Source organism: Myxocyprinus asiaticus, chromosome 31, assembly GCF_019703515.2.
Source record: "Myxocyprinus asiaticus isolate MX2 ecotype Aquarium Trade chromosome 31, UBuf_Myxa_2, whole genome shotgun sequence".
NCBI lineage: Eukaryota > Metazoa > Chordata > Actinopteri > Cypriniformes > Catostomidae > Myxocyprinus > Myxocyprinus asiaticus.
The window spans coordinates 22,095,696-22,110,599 of record NC_059374.1 but is presented as its reverse complement, the minus strand read 5'-3'; the positions used below and the strand labels follow the sequence as shown (position 1 = coordinate 22,110,599).

The window sequence follows — 14,904 nt, the reverse complement described above, 5'->3', positions numbered from 1 at the left end:
CCTGTATTGTCCAATAATTGATGTCGACACATTCACGTCAAATGAGCTCTGGACCAATCAGAGCGTTTCTATTAAAATATTTCTTCAGCTGGTCAACCAATGATAGTGTTGCCTGATTGAAATAAAATCTCCTCACCAAAGACCGTTTTACAGGTTATATTCACACCAGATATTTCCGCTGAATGACTTATAATAAGCGTATTTTAAATTGGTTTAGTGTAATGAAAGAATTGTCTAATGTTGACGTTTCTCGCACTACAAACGACCGAAAACGATGTCGTTTTTGCTGTAGTTACTCAACGAATATCAAACTCGGTCGCGAGCATTTGGCAACCCGGTGAGGGTGACGCGCCGTTGATGTGATACAGTTGTGATAAACGCAGTGTCGAGACGTGCGGAGTGTCGCATTTTAAAGCGGTGAATGGAGCAGCTTAAGCGAATGGCCCGTCTGTGCATCGGTGCTCGGCTACGAATGGGTTTTCGTGTAATCTATTAAACGTCTATTGTGATGGATCGAACACACCAGGTACGTTCCTTTACGCATCATAATCCAAAAGTGTTGCAGAATTACGATGTATATACATTATCGACATCCGTGATAACCGCAACTCGTTCTGCTCTCCCTCTGCGAGGAACAAAACACATTTCTCACGGGTTTAGTTCGCCTTAAGTAATGATGTGTTTGGAAAAGGTTGTCTTGTTTCTCGTATGTTTGGACCGGAAAAAATGATGCAGAATTGGCACGTGCCAGCGTTTGAATGCAACTGTATCGTACGACAAATGAGCTTTCAGTGACAGTCATATTCTGTGCCGATACCAGATAATGTATGATGTGTGCATGACACAAAGGAATATATATATATTATAAAGTATAAGCACTTCTTTATGTGCCATTATTTCTGGTTATATAAGTATGAATAACATTTAACGTTTTAGCAGAGCACCGAAATGTTTTCATATGTAAATCATTCTATGCAGCTATTAATTTGCGGCTCGGCTAGTTATATTTATAGTGCATTACTAGAATAGTAGTGACTATAGCCTCATGGCCTGGCAGTCACTTAAGCCGAATTCATAATTTAGGGCCAGACAGCCCCTTAGAGATTCAGAAGATTATTTTTGACCATAGAAATACCTTTTACTAAAATTAGGCATTTGGCCACTTTTTAGTCCAACTGTTTCATGTGATGTATGGCACAGACATAGAAATTCAGCTTTTACATGCCCTTCTATAGTGATTTATGTTTTTACATAAAAATAATAATAATAATAATACAAAATAAAAAAAAAAGCTAAATTAATTCATTAAATTTCTCATTTTGTCTACCAACACATCTGATATTGGCAGATCTTTAGGTATTTTTATTGGTGGATGTTTGGTGGAGAGAGAGAGAGAGAGAGAGAGAGAGAGAGAGAGAGAGAGAGAGAGATACATTTCTAGAGTCTATATACATTTATTCAGGCGAAATTCACCAGCATCTCAGTGTTTTTATATTTAGTTTCTTATTATATTAAGTAAACACTAAACAGCATTAACACTTCCTTGTTAAGTAATTTGTGGTGTGCGCATTATGAATTCAGCGACTGGGTAGGATCATAATACCTTTTCCCAGTTTGCCATTTAAATAACAGATCTGTTTGATGGAGGATCCTCTGTGATCATGCATTGCTGTACACTAACTTCTCTAGTGGTTTCATGAGACCTAAACACAACACTTGCATATTGATCTGTCCTAGAATTTTACGCAATCAACTGAAAAATGGACTTTCAACATGTATGGAAACCCAAAGACCTTCCTGTGGTGACGTGTCGCTGTTTTAGAGGCTAGAAGAAGAGGCTGACCGCATTCATCATCTACGATAATGTGTCTTGTTTTTAATGCTGATTATCTCTCGTGGTACCTTGCATGATAACTCATGATTTTCCCATTAGTTGAAGCAGTACTGATGAGCCACTAGAAGGCGCTGAGGATTGATATGTATCGCTCATAGGTACTCCACCTGTGCTATCTACTGAATGTAAACTATGCAGAAAGTACTCTTGAGGTTTTGTACTCTGGAGCTGATTGATTGCCACTTCAGATCAGTTTTTCAGTTTTAGCACTGCGACAGTGCACTTTAAGCATCTTAAACAAAACACTCTAGTGCCTTTTAATGTTAGATTAGATACTATGGTTGTCAAGTTGACAGTGTCATAGACCAATTTGAGCTACAAAATCTGGTCAGTATTGCATGAAAATTCATTCAACAACCTAAAAGCCTGTAGAAATGTAGAATATTGCTGTCAGAATGTGGATGTACTAACATGAAGTAATGTGATCTTTAAATGCTTTCTGCAGAATGGCTTGAGGTTGGAGGTCATGAGAAATAAGACCATCACAGATTAGTGAGTGGCATAATGCACTTCAGTTTGCGGCCTATGGTACTATGGAGTCCCGACTGTAATGAGAGAAGTATCCCAGCCTCCGTTTCAGACTTGATTGAAGAATCAGGTTTAGCCAATGGCTGACAGATGATGACTATATTGTAGAGAAACATCTCTGACATGACTAGGCCTATATTGAGTGGCCAATGGATACTTAAATCATTGTTTGATCAAACCATCATTGTTTAAAAGCTGAAACATGAACAAGTAAGGCCAAACATGTAGAAAGTGGATGGAAGTGCATAATTGTTAAGAAAGGAATGAGATCTGGCCTGAGAGCTCCTTTTTTGTCTTTTGTGATTGCTCAGAAATGCCATGAGCACACTCCTGTCAAATTCAGCGATGATTGTATGGTTCTGCTCACAGAGAGCTTCCTACATCGAATATTTCCATTCTCTCCTCGTCCTTTAAGCAGAAAGCCCTCATGTCTGAAATGAAAAGGATCCTGCTCACTTTGTGTATTGCTCATTCAAGCATAGGTGCTGGATTTCATTTTCAGATGTATATCTTTACTGAAGGGTTTGTTGAAGTCCTCTGGATGTATCAGTATTGTACTGTCTAAAAAGAAGATTACTGAGCTTGATCTCTTTACATATCTAGACTTTTAGATTTTCTTTTTCTGTGTTACCATAGTCTTTACTCCGTTTCTTGTGCTACTTAAGGAACCCAAATAGAGTTTTCTCAGACTATCTAACTGATATGCCCAGTCTTCATTTCTGAAGTGTGTAGCCTTTTCTATGTTCAAATAGGGTTCCAGCTTAATATGTAAAGATGACCAAGTAAAAAAAAAGTAATAAATGCCATTCGTAGATTGATTTACCTGGTACAGCAACATTCAGCCTCTGCATGCATAGTTCTAATTGAGCCACAGTGGATTTATGCATAGTCAAGCTACGGTCTTTATTTTATTTAGTATACATGACACAATGTGTAATCAAATATTTGAAGGAAGTATGTAAAATTTGGTGTGAGAAATAAGCCGTTGCTTGTCACCTGAGCATGCATGCGCACAACGCCAAGTCCAATACAGCGCAACAGTCAGGTTCTGGAAGTAATTGATTTTGAAGATTAATTGATTTTCAATGACAAATTCTAAACTTTTAAAGACAGACCTACCTTGAGCTCCGAGGTGGTTCATCGATGGTATATGTCTGGTATATGTTTAATAGCGGCAGGTTTTAACAGCAGAGAAAGATCCACTAATCAGAGAACCGCGGCCAACCAAGCCCGCAAAGCATGCCCCGAAGCCACCGCCCACTCCCATGACACACTGAATGACATAATCGAGTCAATGTCTCTTTACCCTTAAACGTTTTGTACGTATCAGAAAATTATGCAATAAATGTAAAATATATTGTTTCTATACTTATAATCAACAACCTAAAATCATCATAATTTTGATATTCCCAATGTTTTAAATTCGACTACGTCATTCGCGGTGATTCATGGGATTGTAGTCCGTGTCCTCGTAAAAGACAGTAAGGACACAGCCTTGTACCTTTGTCTTTTTTTTGTCAGATTTTCAAATACCTTTTTGCTTCAAAGTTTGTGATGTTGTGATTCACCTTGGAGCTGGTTGGTTTAGATAATGCTTACAACTCTTTTATGAAGGATTTTATGAAAAGTCTTAAGGGAAATATGAATCGGGAAAATACTTCCAGAACCCAGACGGCAGAAAAAGTGGCGGACACTGTTGCACTCTATTGTGTTCCGATTAATGTGTATACATGATGGGCGAAGCAGAACTACAATTGCATTATAGTTTGACTTTGCAAAAAAGGATTAAAGTGTGACATTTTATAAATGTAGGGCTTTACTGGTTGTTTAGATCAGTGTTACTATCAGAAATAATTAATAATTATTTCTGTAGTTATTAATTAATATTTAAATTAATTAATTGTATCTAACTCATTAAAACCTCATATGGGGCTCCAGTAAATGTAGTGTGCTACGTTTAGGAGCAAGTTTGGTTATTAGCAATAATTAATAATTATCAAAGATAACTACTAATTATTAAAATCAATAGAATATTAATAAGGATTAACATTGACGGGGCACCACCCTGGAATCAGGGACTAATAACCGAATATTAAAACAGTCTCAATATTAGATTGTTTTCTTAGGAAAATCGACATCCGAAGAATATCGATTTTCGGGAAAAAAAAAGTTTGAATCCGAGCACTGACATCCCGTCAGCATGACACCGGCGTATGCAAAACAAACCAAAACACTTCTCTTTGTAATATAAACAAAGTTTATTTATGCAGTAATATCAATTAATAATTAATACAATGCAGTCAATAAACTTCCGACTTACAACTACAAACTAAACAGTGATATGATTAGATATGGAAATCAAAATAATCCTATAACACATAAGGTGTGTGTGTGACAGTGTGTGTGTGTGTCAGTATGGTTAGTGAGAGAGAGAGAGAGAGATTATTAAGTGACAGCACGAAAGCTGATTTCGCGATAGCTGGAGCGAAAGCAGCCGTGTTCATCACTCAGAGACGCGGTTTTACGAGCGGGGCTCGTAAAAGTCCTGCGTTATTTGACTCTAATGGATGAACTCAGTTTCTGTCTCACCCGCGATGGCGAAAATGCACAACAATCCAATTTGGTTGGACCACAATACAGCAAAACAAATTTGTGATAATTAATACCCTGAGTATTAATAATGAGCGGACATGGCGGTCCGTAAACTGTACAAGCAAAAACCTTGAAACACAAGAATAACACACTATAATATTCTATCTCTGCCCAGACGTAAACCTCTTACTTGAATCGCATGAGGACACAGGTAGAATGTGTTTTCCTCCGTCCTTTAACTTTGACCCAGTTCCTTGAGGCTCGGGTGATGACGGGAGGCCGTTTCCTCACTCTGTCGGCGGGCGGTACTGCTGGTGATTCTCGGCGGGCTGGCGGAGAACTCAGAAATGTCGACGTGATTGAAGATGGAAGAGAAATCTTTAATCTCTTCACTTCTGTAGGCAAACGGATGAAGATGCGAATTGCTCGGCGGTCTCCTTCGGATCCGTTAGAGTGTTCGGTTGAACACAGAGTAATCTCAACTCGTCCAATGAGATGGAGATTGTATGGCTACAGTTTCAAGTCGGACGTTACTTCCTTTTGCCACGAGGTTGCACCGGAGAGCAGCAAAAGCTACGTCTTTATTCGGTGAACAAAGTCGCTGGAAGCGAAATCTTTAAGCATTTCAGAATTATTTGAACTCCTGATGATGTCATGTTTGAGGGATGTTCTGTTGTGTGCCTCATCCAATAGGAGTTGAGAGCTTGATCCTTTAGTGAGCAAGGCTTCCTGGATTTGTAGTCTGTTTTGGACTCCCTTTGTTTGATTTTGGCGCGATTGTTATCAGTAAAATTTACGACATGGAATGTGTGGGGGCTTGAGTTAGGTTTTACGACTGTTAGGCCTGCCTTTGTCTTCTATCTGAATACATGAGGCCCAACATAAAGAAAAATTCTTGTTTAAGACACTGACTGAAATTGAACTTTTATAGTGCATGTATTGTAAATGTACTGATTGGCTTAACCAGTGGCATTATTTTTTGTGAGGGACTATCGGGGGTGTTTGAAAACTGTTTATTTGCAATTCGTTTTTGTGGCGCTTGTGCCGCAGAAATGACACACTTCAGCTTTAAGAGAAAATTTTATTTTATTTCATTAAATACTTTTTATATACTTTATTTTATGGATATACTACTAATGTCACTTGACCAAGTGTTGAAATGGTCTAATTTTCGGTCTTCCCAGTGAACCTGCGGTATCTTTTGTATTTCTAAATTGGCCCTCAAGCGTTATTGCATAGGATTATGTGAAATGAATTTCGTCTGTGCAACATTTCCTGATGTAGCTGAAGTGAGATGAATGCTGCACAATGAAGTGGAGATTGAGTTTTGCAGCATTCAGGTGACAGGTGGTTTATCCCTTGTTTCTCTGACTTAAGATCCAAAATATTTTCCAAAAGCGAGTGAAATGATGTCATCACGAGATGAGGTTTTTAAGGTATATATATTGTTTTTCAAATGATGAGTTAGAGTAAAAGTGTTTGATATCATAACATAGTGTGTGAATAATAGTGCAAAAAATAAGTGTTTATAAAGTCATAATCAGCCATTGTAGTCGTGATTTGTGTAAAAGTGTTGTTATAGCATCTCTAGTGATAATTTCACCAGGAAACTATAGCAAAATGTGGAATGCAGCATGTAAAAGTCAGTTTGCAAAAATGTAGTTATTGGAACTTTCATTCTAACACGTTATTTCATATAATTAATTGCACTAAATCAACAGCCCTAGTTGCTGCATAACCTGCTTACAAACAAACATGACACATCACAGTCTTTTTTTACTAGTCTCACCAGTTTTGATTACATTTTTGACATCCAGAGTAATTTAATTCCTTCTCTTTATGCTATCATGAGCTGGCTTTGATGTGTAGACTATTTCATTGATTATAATAGGATCAATCTAGTCATATGCAATCTAGTTAGCCAGACTGAGTCATTGTTGTTTTAAAAAATGTGGAAGCCACATTTTCTGGCCCAGAACCCCCTTTTTTCAGTGTAAATGTATAGAACAGGGCCAGATTGGACACTGGCTCTGTGACCTGTATTTGTAGCACAACCCACTCTCCCTCTTCCATAGCTTTGTTAAAGAAAAGTGAGACACCTTTCATGTCTAGTCAAAGAAGCACTTCTCCAGCCCTTCTCATTATTAAGTGTTTCTGTGGTCTTGTTTCAGCACCGGCCTTTGGAGAATTCCCAAACAGATCAATGTCAAATCCAGTGGAGGATATCTGTAACAGAAGTGAGGAAGCTCTATTAATTTAATACCAACACCTTCTTGATTTCACTTTCACCAATGTGAAACGTGAGACCAAACATTGCTTAACCACAGTAGTAAATCAGTCAAGAGGCTGGTCCTCTGTGGTGTGAAGTGATTTATATGTAGAGGATCCTGGCTTTTAAATCAGAGCACTTTCACTTTAATACTAAGTGGAAGCATCTTAGTGTTCCATGCATTCCATTTGTTCAATATTTTTTTAATGGTCAGTGATGTAGCCTTCTCATAATGTTTAGGCTACTCTAAACTCTACAGCATCCCACTCAGTTTATGTGTTAGCCACAATTGAGATCTGTCTCTTCTGCATGGAATAAATTAGATTGGGTCTCTAACGAATGAACATTTATGAGTGAGCTAACACGAAGCAAACAGGGAAGAGGATGAAATCATGACTCATCCTTTGACACATTTCAGCGAAGATGCTCCTGAACAACATTGCCTCCTCCTGTGTGGAGCCTCATCCATTACACTGAGGATACTGGGTTTGGAATTTCTGTTTACCATCTTGTCAGCACTAACAGCCTTTGGCCAAGAAATCCATCACAAACAAGGCCCCTCTCCATCAAAGTAAATCCATGCCTTGAAAGAGAGCTTTAGGTTCCTCGCACTTATCAGAGGTGGCTGACATGTTCTAAAGATGTCACTGTTTAACAAGGGCAGCTTTGACGTTTATCCCAGTGTATGATTAATACCATAAGATAGATGTCAAGAATATAACATCATGTGATTCAGCACCTCTTTTTTTTTCACGGGGTTTATTTATTTTACAAATAAAGGCAGAGAAAGAACTGACTAACTGTATAATGTGTGTCTACTTTTGTTTTTTTGATAAATGTTGGAAGGAATTTGGACCATGGAAAAAAGATGCAATAAAAGTGAATGATGACTGACTAGCACTCTGCCTAACATCTTTTGTTTTTCATATAGTGCATTTTAGCATGACTTGAACACCGTATTTTGACCAGTCAGCACACAGGAATGGAACTATCTGTTTTATAATGGAAACCATAGTCTTTGTGATCAATATTTGTTCCCTTCAGCCTCAGTACTATTTTCAATGCCATATGAATCTGGTTGGGTGACTGTCTGTATGCATAAGTGCCTGTGGGTTAGTATTTAGGTCCATCAGTATAGAAGATTCTCTTTTCATGTAATTTAGGTTGCAGGGTAATGCAATATCAGTTTCTAAGAATTTCTTGACAGGAATGAATGATGATGATCATCAATAATCTCCTTTATATGGACATACATGAAGAGCTGTGTCAATTATGGGTCACTTTACCAGCTTGAGCTTCCTAGAATAGAAGAATCCCAGTGGTGTCAAGCTCAGGTGTCTTAAACGTTATTGACCGGACTCCCAGGTTGGTCATTGTGGTTACTAGCCTAGTTTGGATTGGTTGAGAGATGGTTCAACGCCTGTGAATGTGGACTACTCTGAGGGAAATGGCTTAAGACTCAGTGGGAGCTATGGATGATCTAATGAAAACTGTGGCTGAACTTGTGTTTAAAATGTCTTTGATCTGTCATGGGAATAGGGCTGAAACGATTAGTCGACGAATTTTCGTGGTCGAATAGTCGTTTGATCTTAAAGTAACATAAGATCATATGAAACTGTAATGATTGCACACAAGAGCAGCACTGCAGCTCGCGCCTGACTGAGGAGAGGAAGAAAACACATCTCACAGTCCAGACGCACTCTAAACTTTCCAAACAGCTTCAGGTGATGTAGATCGCAAAGTATGAGGGAATTATAATGCAAAAATACAAAATAAATAAATACAGAAGCACTCTTGTTGTGGAATAAGCAGAGCCGGAGCTGACGCTCCGCTTAAGCAAAACTTGCGTGTCGAGCGTCTTTAAAGGAAACTCCCCAGCGTTACATCTTTAACGCATTAAATATAACTGCATTATAGCTTTATTAAAGTTAAAATAAGGAAACTGGCATTTCTCTGTGTGGACAGCACCTCTTCTTTGAGTTGCGCGAAGTGTCCCGATCTAAGGGGGAGAGATTGAAACTGCACCCGGCTGAGGCACACTCTGTTGCGGGGACGCTCATCCCTCGACTGCGCGTGCTTAATACAGCCAGATTATAACGTGATAGCTCGTGACTTATTGAATCATAATATGTCACTCTGCATTTCTTATCATGAAGCAAATTGGCAAAACGCAGCTTTATTAATAAGAGAGTTTGTTTTTTTGTGAGTTAAAGATGGATTGAAGTGAACAAAAAGGTGAGAGAGGGTAGTCTTCGCCCCATTATGCACTGCAAAAAAAAAAAAAAAAATTTGTTTTTGTTTTGGCTTGTTTTCCAGTATAAATATTTAAAACTCCTTTAAAGCAATGCACATTTACTTTAGCAGCTATACTGCAGAAGATTTTTATTTGTTTTATCTGAGAATGTTGAATATAATATTAAAAATCAAATTTTAAAATATCTAAAAATCCTTTAAAAAAAAAAGATGCATTCACCTGAGAAGCAGCATAAAAGATATTTAGACTTGCTTTTAGAGAATAGATCTTGAATATAAGTGTATTTTGTCTTTACTGCACTCACAGAAGTATAACCAAGTGAAAAAAATACACTTATATACAAAATACACTTATATTCTCTTAAAGCAAGTCTAAATATCTTATATGTTGCTTCTCAAGTAAATGTATCTTGTTTTAAGGATTTTTAGACAATTTTAAATGGAAAAAAAGACAAATACACTTGATAACAATAGGATTTTTTTGTAGTGAAATTTTTACTGAATTAAACTTAATAAAAGTATTTTTTCTTTAATCCAGTGAATGTCATTTAGAGGTATTTTTAAAAGATGATTTTGTCCTCTTTATTGTTAGCAAGCACGTTTAATACAACCTTTTAAGTCGGGGCACAAGCTGAATAGTCGGTTTAGAGCTAATGATTGATCGTTGCAATTATCGCCCGAATAGTCGAATAATCGTTAGATTAGTCGATTATCAAAATAATCGTTCGTTGCAGCCCTACATGGGAATTAATCCATTTGTGTTCAAGTATTTGACAATTATAATATAATTTTTTATTGGCAGCAAAATAGGTAGAGTTAACGATCAAAAAAATATTTTACAGCTCTCTTGACTTTTTTTGTCAAATTCATCAAAACTCCGGTGTATGTTTTACTTGGAAATAGTGCTTGGAAACAGTGCATTGCCAAGACATTCATTGGTGGTGCTGGCTAATGCAAGGGGAAGTGGTGGCTCAGCAGTTAAGGCTCTGGGTTACTGATCAGAAGGTCAGGGGTTCAAGTCCCAGCACCACCAAGATGCCACTGTTGGGCCCTTGAGCAAGGCCCTTGACCCTATCTGCTCCAGGGGCACTGTATCATGGCTGACCCTGCACTCTGACCCCAGTTTAGCTGGGATATGTGAAAAAAAGATTTTACTGTATATGTGCAAAATGTATAATGTGTGATAAATTAAATAATAAAATAAAAAAAAATAATTAAGCATCACTATTTCTATTCTTCATAAAAAGCCTAAGTATTAAACTTTTGTGCATTACTCATCTTGCACCGTTTGTGCTACAGACATGAACGATACCTCAAATTGTGTGGCTTTAGAGATGTTTTACTATTCTAAGCAATTCATCTTGCGGTCAATAAAACAGGTGAAGAAATAACTCCATAGGCCTTCATTGAAGGAGGTACCTGAGCCATATCTAAGGACCAGAATATCATAGAGACTTCAGGGGTGGGCCAGTAAGCAACCGCCCAAAACAACCTACAGAGTTCCCATGGCTGTGGAAATATATGGAAATGTTTAAATTGTTATTTCCAGTCATGAAAATTGATAAAATCTCAGAAATCTTAGATCATGTCATGACAATTTCCATAGAGAATGTAGGTTATATTTTTCAAATTTTCCTCTGCCTAAAATTATGTAATCAGCTAAATTTTGCTCTTGTGTAGAGTAAAACTTGCTTGCACACCATGATTTCTGATTTGTGAGCAAATCATTTTTTTGAATCAGTGAATGGGTCAGAATGATTCACAAATCGGTCTGAATGATTCATTAGCGAATTGGTCTGAATCTAAATGCTTTTTAAAAAATCAGCAATTACAAATGACTTGAAAGGTCATGAGGAAAAAAAGGGTGGGAACCTCAAACCTAGGAACCACCTAGAACACCTTCGCAACTGCATAGCAAAATACCTAAAACCACTCCATAGCAGTGTTCTGGGAAACACCCGTAACACCTGAGCATTGTGGCAGCCACCATTTACATTTGCTTCAGAAAATGAAAAAAATCTAATTTACATAATGATCTCTGCAGGGATTCTCTATTTAAGCACAGTGCTGACACAGACCAATATGTGCTATACTGATAAGTACTTTGCTCCAGGGAATAGCACAGGAAAAACCTTGTAACAAACCCAACATGCCAAAGCCAAAACAGTGTGGTCAAGTTTTATACGCACTGCTTGTTGTGTTGAGTTGGCCACCCACTCCTTAAGATTGTGTACCACGTTGTGCAAATTAAAGACTGCAAGGTCATAAATCTTGCTGGTAAAGAGGAGTTTTCTGTACAAAGAGAGTGGGAGGAAACATGAGTCAAACTCAAGATATGTGACCAGATAGGTCTCTGATTTCACACTGGTATTTCTTCTGTTAGTCCCTCGCTCTAAAATCCAATTGTGCTTATCATCCAATATGTTGAAGTCTGATACGTTTTTGTCCTTGCTGGCATTTTTTTTTTGTTTTTTTTTTTTTAAGTCCATTTGCTTAATGTCTATAGCTTTTTTCAGTTACATTTCATTTGAGACTATTTTTTGGTTCAACAGAGCAGGTTATAATTTTCGTATAGCTTTTTTAAAGTCAACATGCAGCAGAATTCGCAATTAATTTTACTTACATAATCTGACTTATTTCCTTATTCCTGACTTCTTTGAAACTGGAAATTAATAAAAATTAGAAAAAACGTTTGATGGGTCATTATTGGATTGTAAAAAGTGGCCGTTACATGCCAGAATGGAGCCAAGTGGTTGAAGCAAAGAGTGATTGGTGATGTCAAAAAGACAAAAAGGTACTACATTTTGATTAAGGATTATGAAGACTTTCCTCAATGCCCATTATTTGGTTTAGAGTATACCAATAAACTGTGCGCAATAAGAACAGGAATGTATTAAGTTAATAGGGTAATTTTTGGTTTCATTTTGACGTAAATCATGTTGACTCTATGATTGCTGTGTTTTGATCAATAATTGAATGAAATGGGCTTTTAGAGATGGTTTAATTATATGATGTTGAGTGGATGATGGAGTTCTGTTCTGTTCTATGTGTTTTAGGCCTGATGGAGCCAGGTACTCAACGAGAACTGCGTACAGCAGATCCCAACCTCCGCTTGCTCTGTCAAGGCCAGTCCTGAGTATCGGGTGTTCAACTCAACCCGCAACTCACCCAACATTACCCCACCCTCCCCTTTTCTACTCCCTCCACCCATCTCAGCCCACCCCTGGCTCCTCTACCGGCCCTCCCGCTCGCTCCCGAGATGATCGGCAAGCTGAAGCAGAATTTACTAGTGGCCTGCCTGGTCATCAGCTCCGTCACGGTCTTCTACTTGGGGAGGCACGCTATGGAGTGCCACCACCGGATTGAGGAGCGCACCCAGCCTCTGGTTAGCAGCTTGCGCACCACCCTACACACGGGCCAGAACCTCAGCAACCCCTTCATCTACAATAAAGACATGCCTCTTGTATTTATTGGTGGCGTTCCTCGCAGTGGTACCACTCTAATGCGGGCCATGCTGGACGCTCACCCTGAAGTACGCTGTGGGGAAGAGACCCGCGTCATTCCTCGCATTCTGGCTATGAAGCAGATGTGGAGTCGCTCTGGGCGGGAGAAGATGCGTCTAGATGAAGCCGGAGTAACGGACGAGGTCTTGGACTCAGCAATGCAGGCTTTCCTGCTGGAGATCATTGTAAAGCATGGGGAGCCAGCCGCCTACCTGTGCAATAAAGACCCTTTTGCCCTTAAATCCCTCACCTACCTTGCTAAGATTTTCCCCCATGCTAAGTTCATCCTTATGATCCGTGACGGCAGGGCCTCCGTCCACTCCATGATCTCCCGCAAAGTCACAATCGCCGGGTTTGACTTGAGCAGCTACAGGGATTGCCTAACAAAGTGGAACCGGGCCATAGAGACAATGTATACACAGTGCCTAGAGGCAGCAGACAAGTGCCTGCCTGTGCACTATGAACAGCTTGTCCTGCACCCAGAAAAGTGGATGAGGACACTTCTGAAATTTCTTAACATTCCTTGGAATGAGGCAGTTCTGCATCATGAGGATCTCATTGGGAAAGTAGGAGGCGTTTCACTCTCCAAGTAAGTGGCTTTCACCTAGTGTTATGTGTCTGTGGTTTAGGGTCCGGAATGCTCCAAGAGTGAAAGATTTCGCTTCAGTGCTGGTATGTCATCAGGAGCAGAGACTTAATTATTCTTTTATTTAAAGGTAAAGTGTGTAATTTCTATGCCACTAGCAGCACCGTAGTGAATTGCAAAAATAACGATTGAAAATCCACACCATTTGCCATTGGTCAAACAAACAGATAGGCCCACCCCAAATTCGGGATGGGATGCTCAAGCAAACAGAGCAATGTTTTGATAGCACCACAGTGTTTACACTCTTCGGGGAACTCAACCTACAAATGCCTTTATCAGGGTGCACACTGTATAATTTTTACGTTCCTTTGCTATTGTTGCTTGTAAGACTGAATGATGTGATCCCAGTGACATCTTTGGTAAAAGCCATTGCACGCTGTATGACATTATATCAGACTGTATGATACACACCGTAGCCAAAAGTTTGGTCCCAATCGTCCCGATTGACAGCGTTTATTGGGTGTTTCTCATCTGGCTGTCATAAGAGCAGTAACACTGCACAACTGCGACACATTATTTCAGACACTGCCAGAACTTTGTCGGAGGCTAAGATTTATTGCATCGGTCAAGCAATCAAAGACAGACGAATTTGCCCTACATCAAGAGAAATCTTTACAATTCCAGAAATTAATCTCAGATGGCAAAATCGTGGCCAAAGTCTTATAATGTGAACCAGAATTTACTTGTAGTTGTCTATCCACATTATGCTAGGAAAAGGAAAAAGTATTTTAAAATTGAAAAAAATTACACACAATAGGTTTAAGCAAAAAGCTATAACTGTTTTCTTTCAGACACCAAAGCAAAACTCTAAAAATTTCCAACATGAATATCCCGGGTTTAGGAGCCACCTGGGTCATTTAAGCTCTGTTCACTTGTCTTATCTAGTTAATGTCACCAGCCAAATTTGTCACACACAGCCTGTAAAGTACAGGCTTATGTTCTTTACTCTGTACTGCACAGTAAATTCTGTGTGTCCTATTATTCTTTTAAAATGGGTAAAAAAAAATTATGCAATATGGAATGGGAAAATGTTTCAAACAGTAGTACGCTACGTTGTTTAATTCAGCGATAGGAGTCAAGTTTTCATCTTTGAAATAAAATTGTTTTTGCATTTTCAACCACATTTTTTCATTTGTCTGAACTTGGCAGTTAGAAAATCAAAAATCGTGGTTGACATTTCTTCCTGTGTATAGGTCACACTGGAAATAGAAGATTAAAT

The 14,904-nt window shown here is 38.6% G+C and overlaps 1 protein-coding gene across 2 annotated transcripts in view; it reads left to right on the top strand.

The window, feature by feature from the left end:
* Nucleotides 1–235: 235 nt before the first annotated feature.
* Nucleotides 236–14,904, top strand: part of LOC127422572 (protein-tyrosine sulfotransferase 1-like) — a 63,758-nt gene continuing 49,089 nt past the window's right edge. Inside the window, exons 1-2 of one of the 2 annotated variants that reach the window (XM_051666210.1) lie at nt 236–526; nt 12,593–13,628. In XM_051666210.1, the coding sequence (XP_051522170.1) occupies nt 12,796–13,628 (833 nt within the window). In that variant the 5' untranslated portion in view covers nt 236–526; nt 12,593–12,795. The remainder of the gene's footprint in view (nt 527–12,592; nt 13,629–14,904) is intronic. The other variant, XM_051666211.1, reaches the window with a different exon arrangement.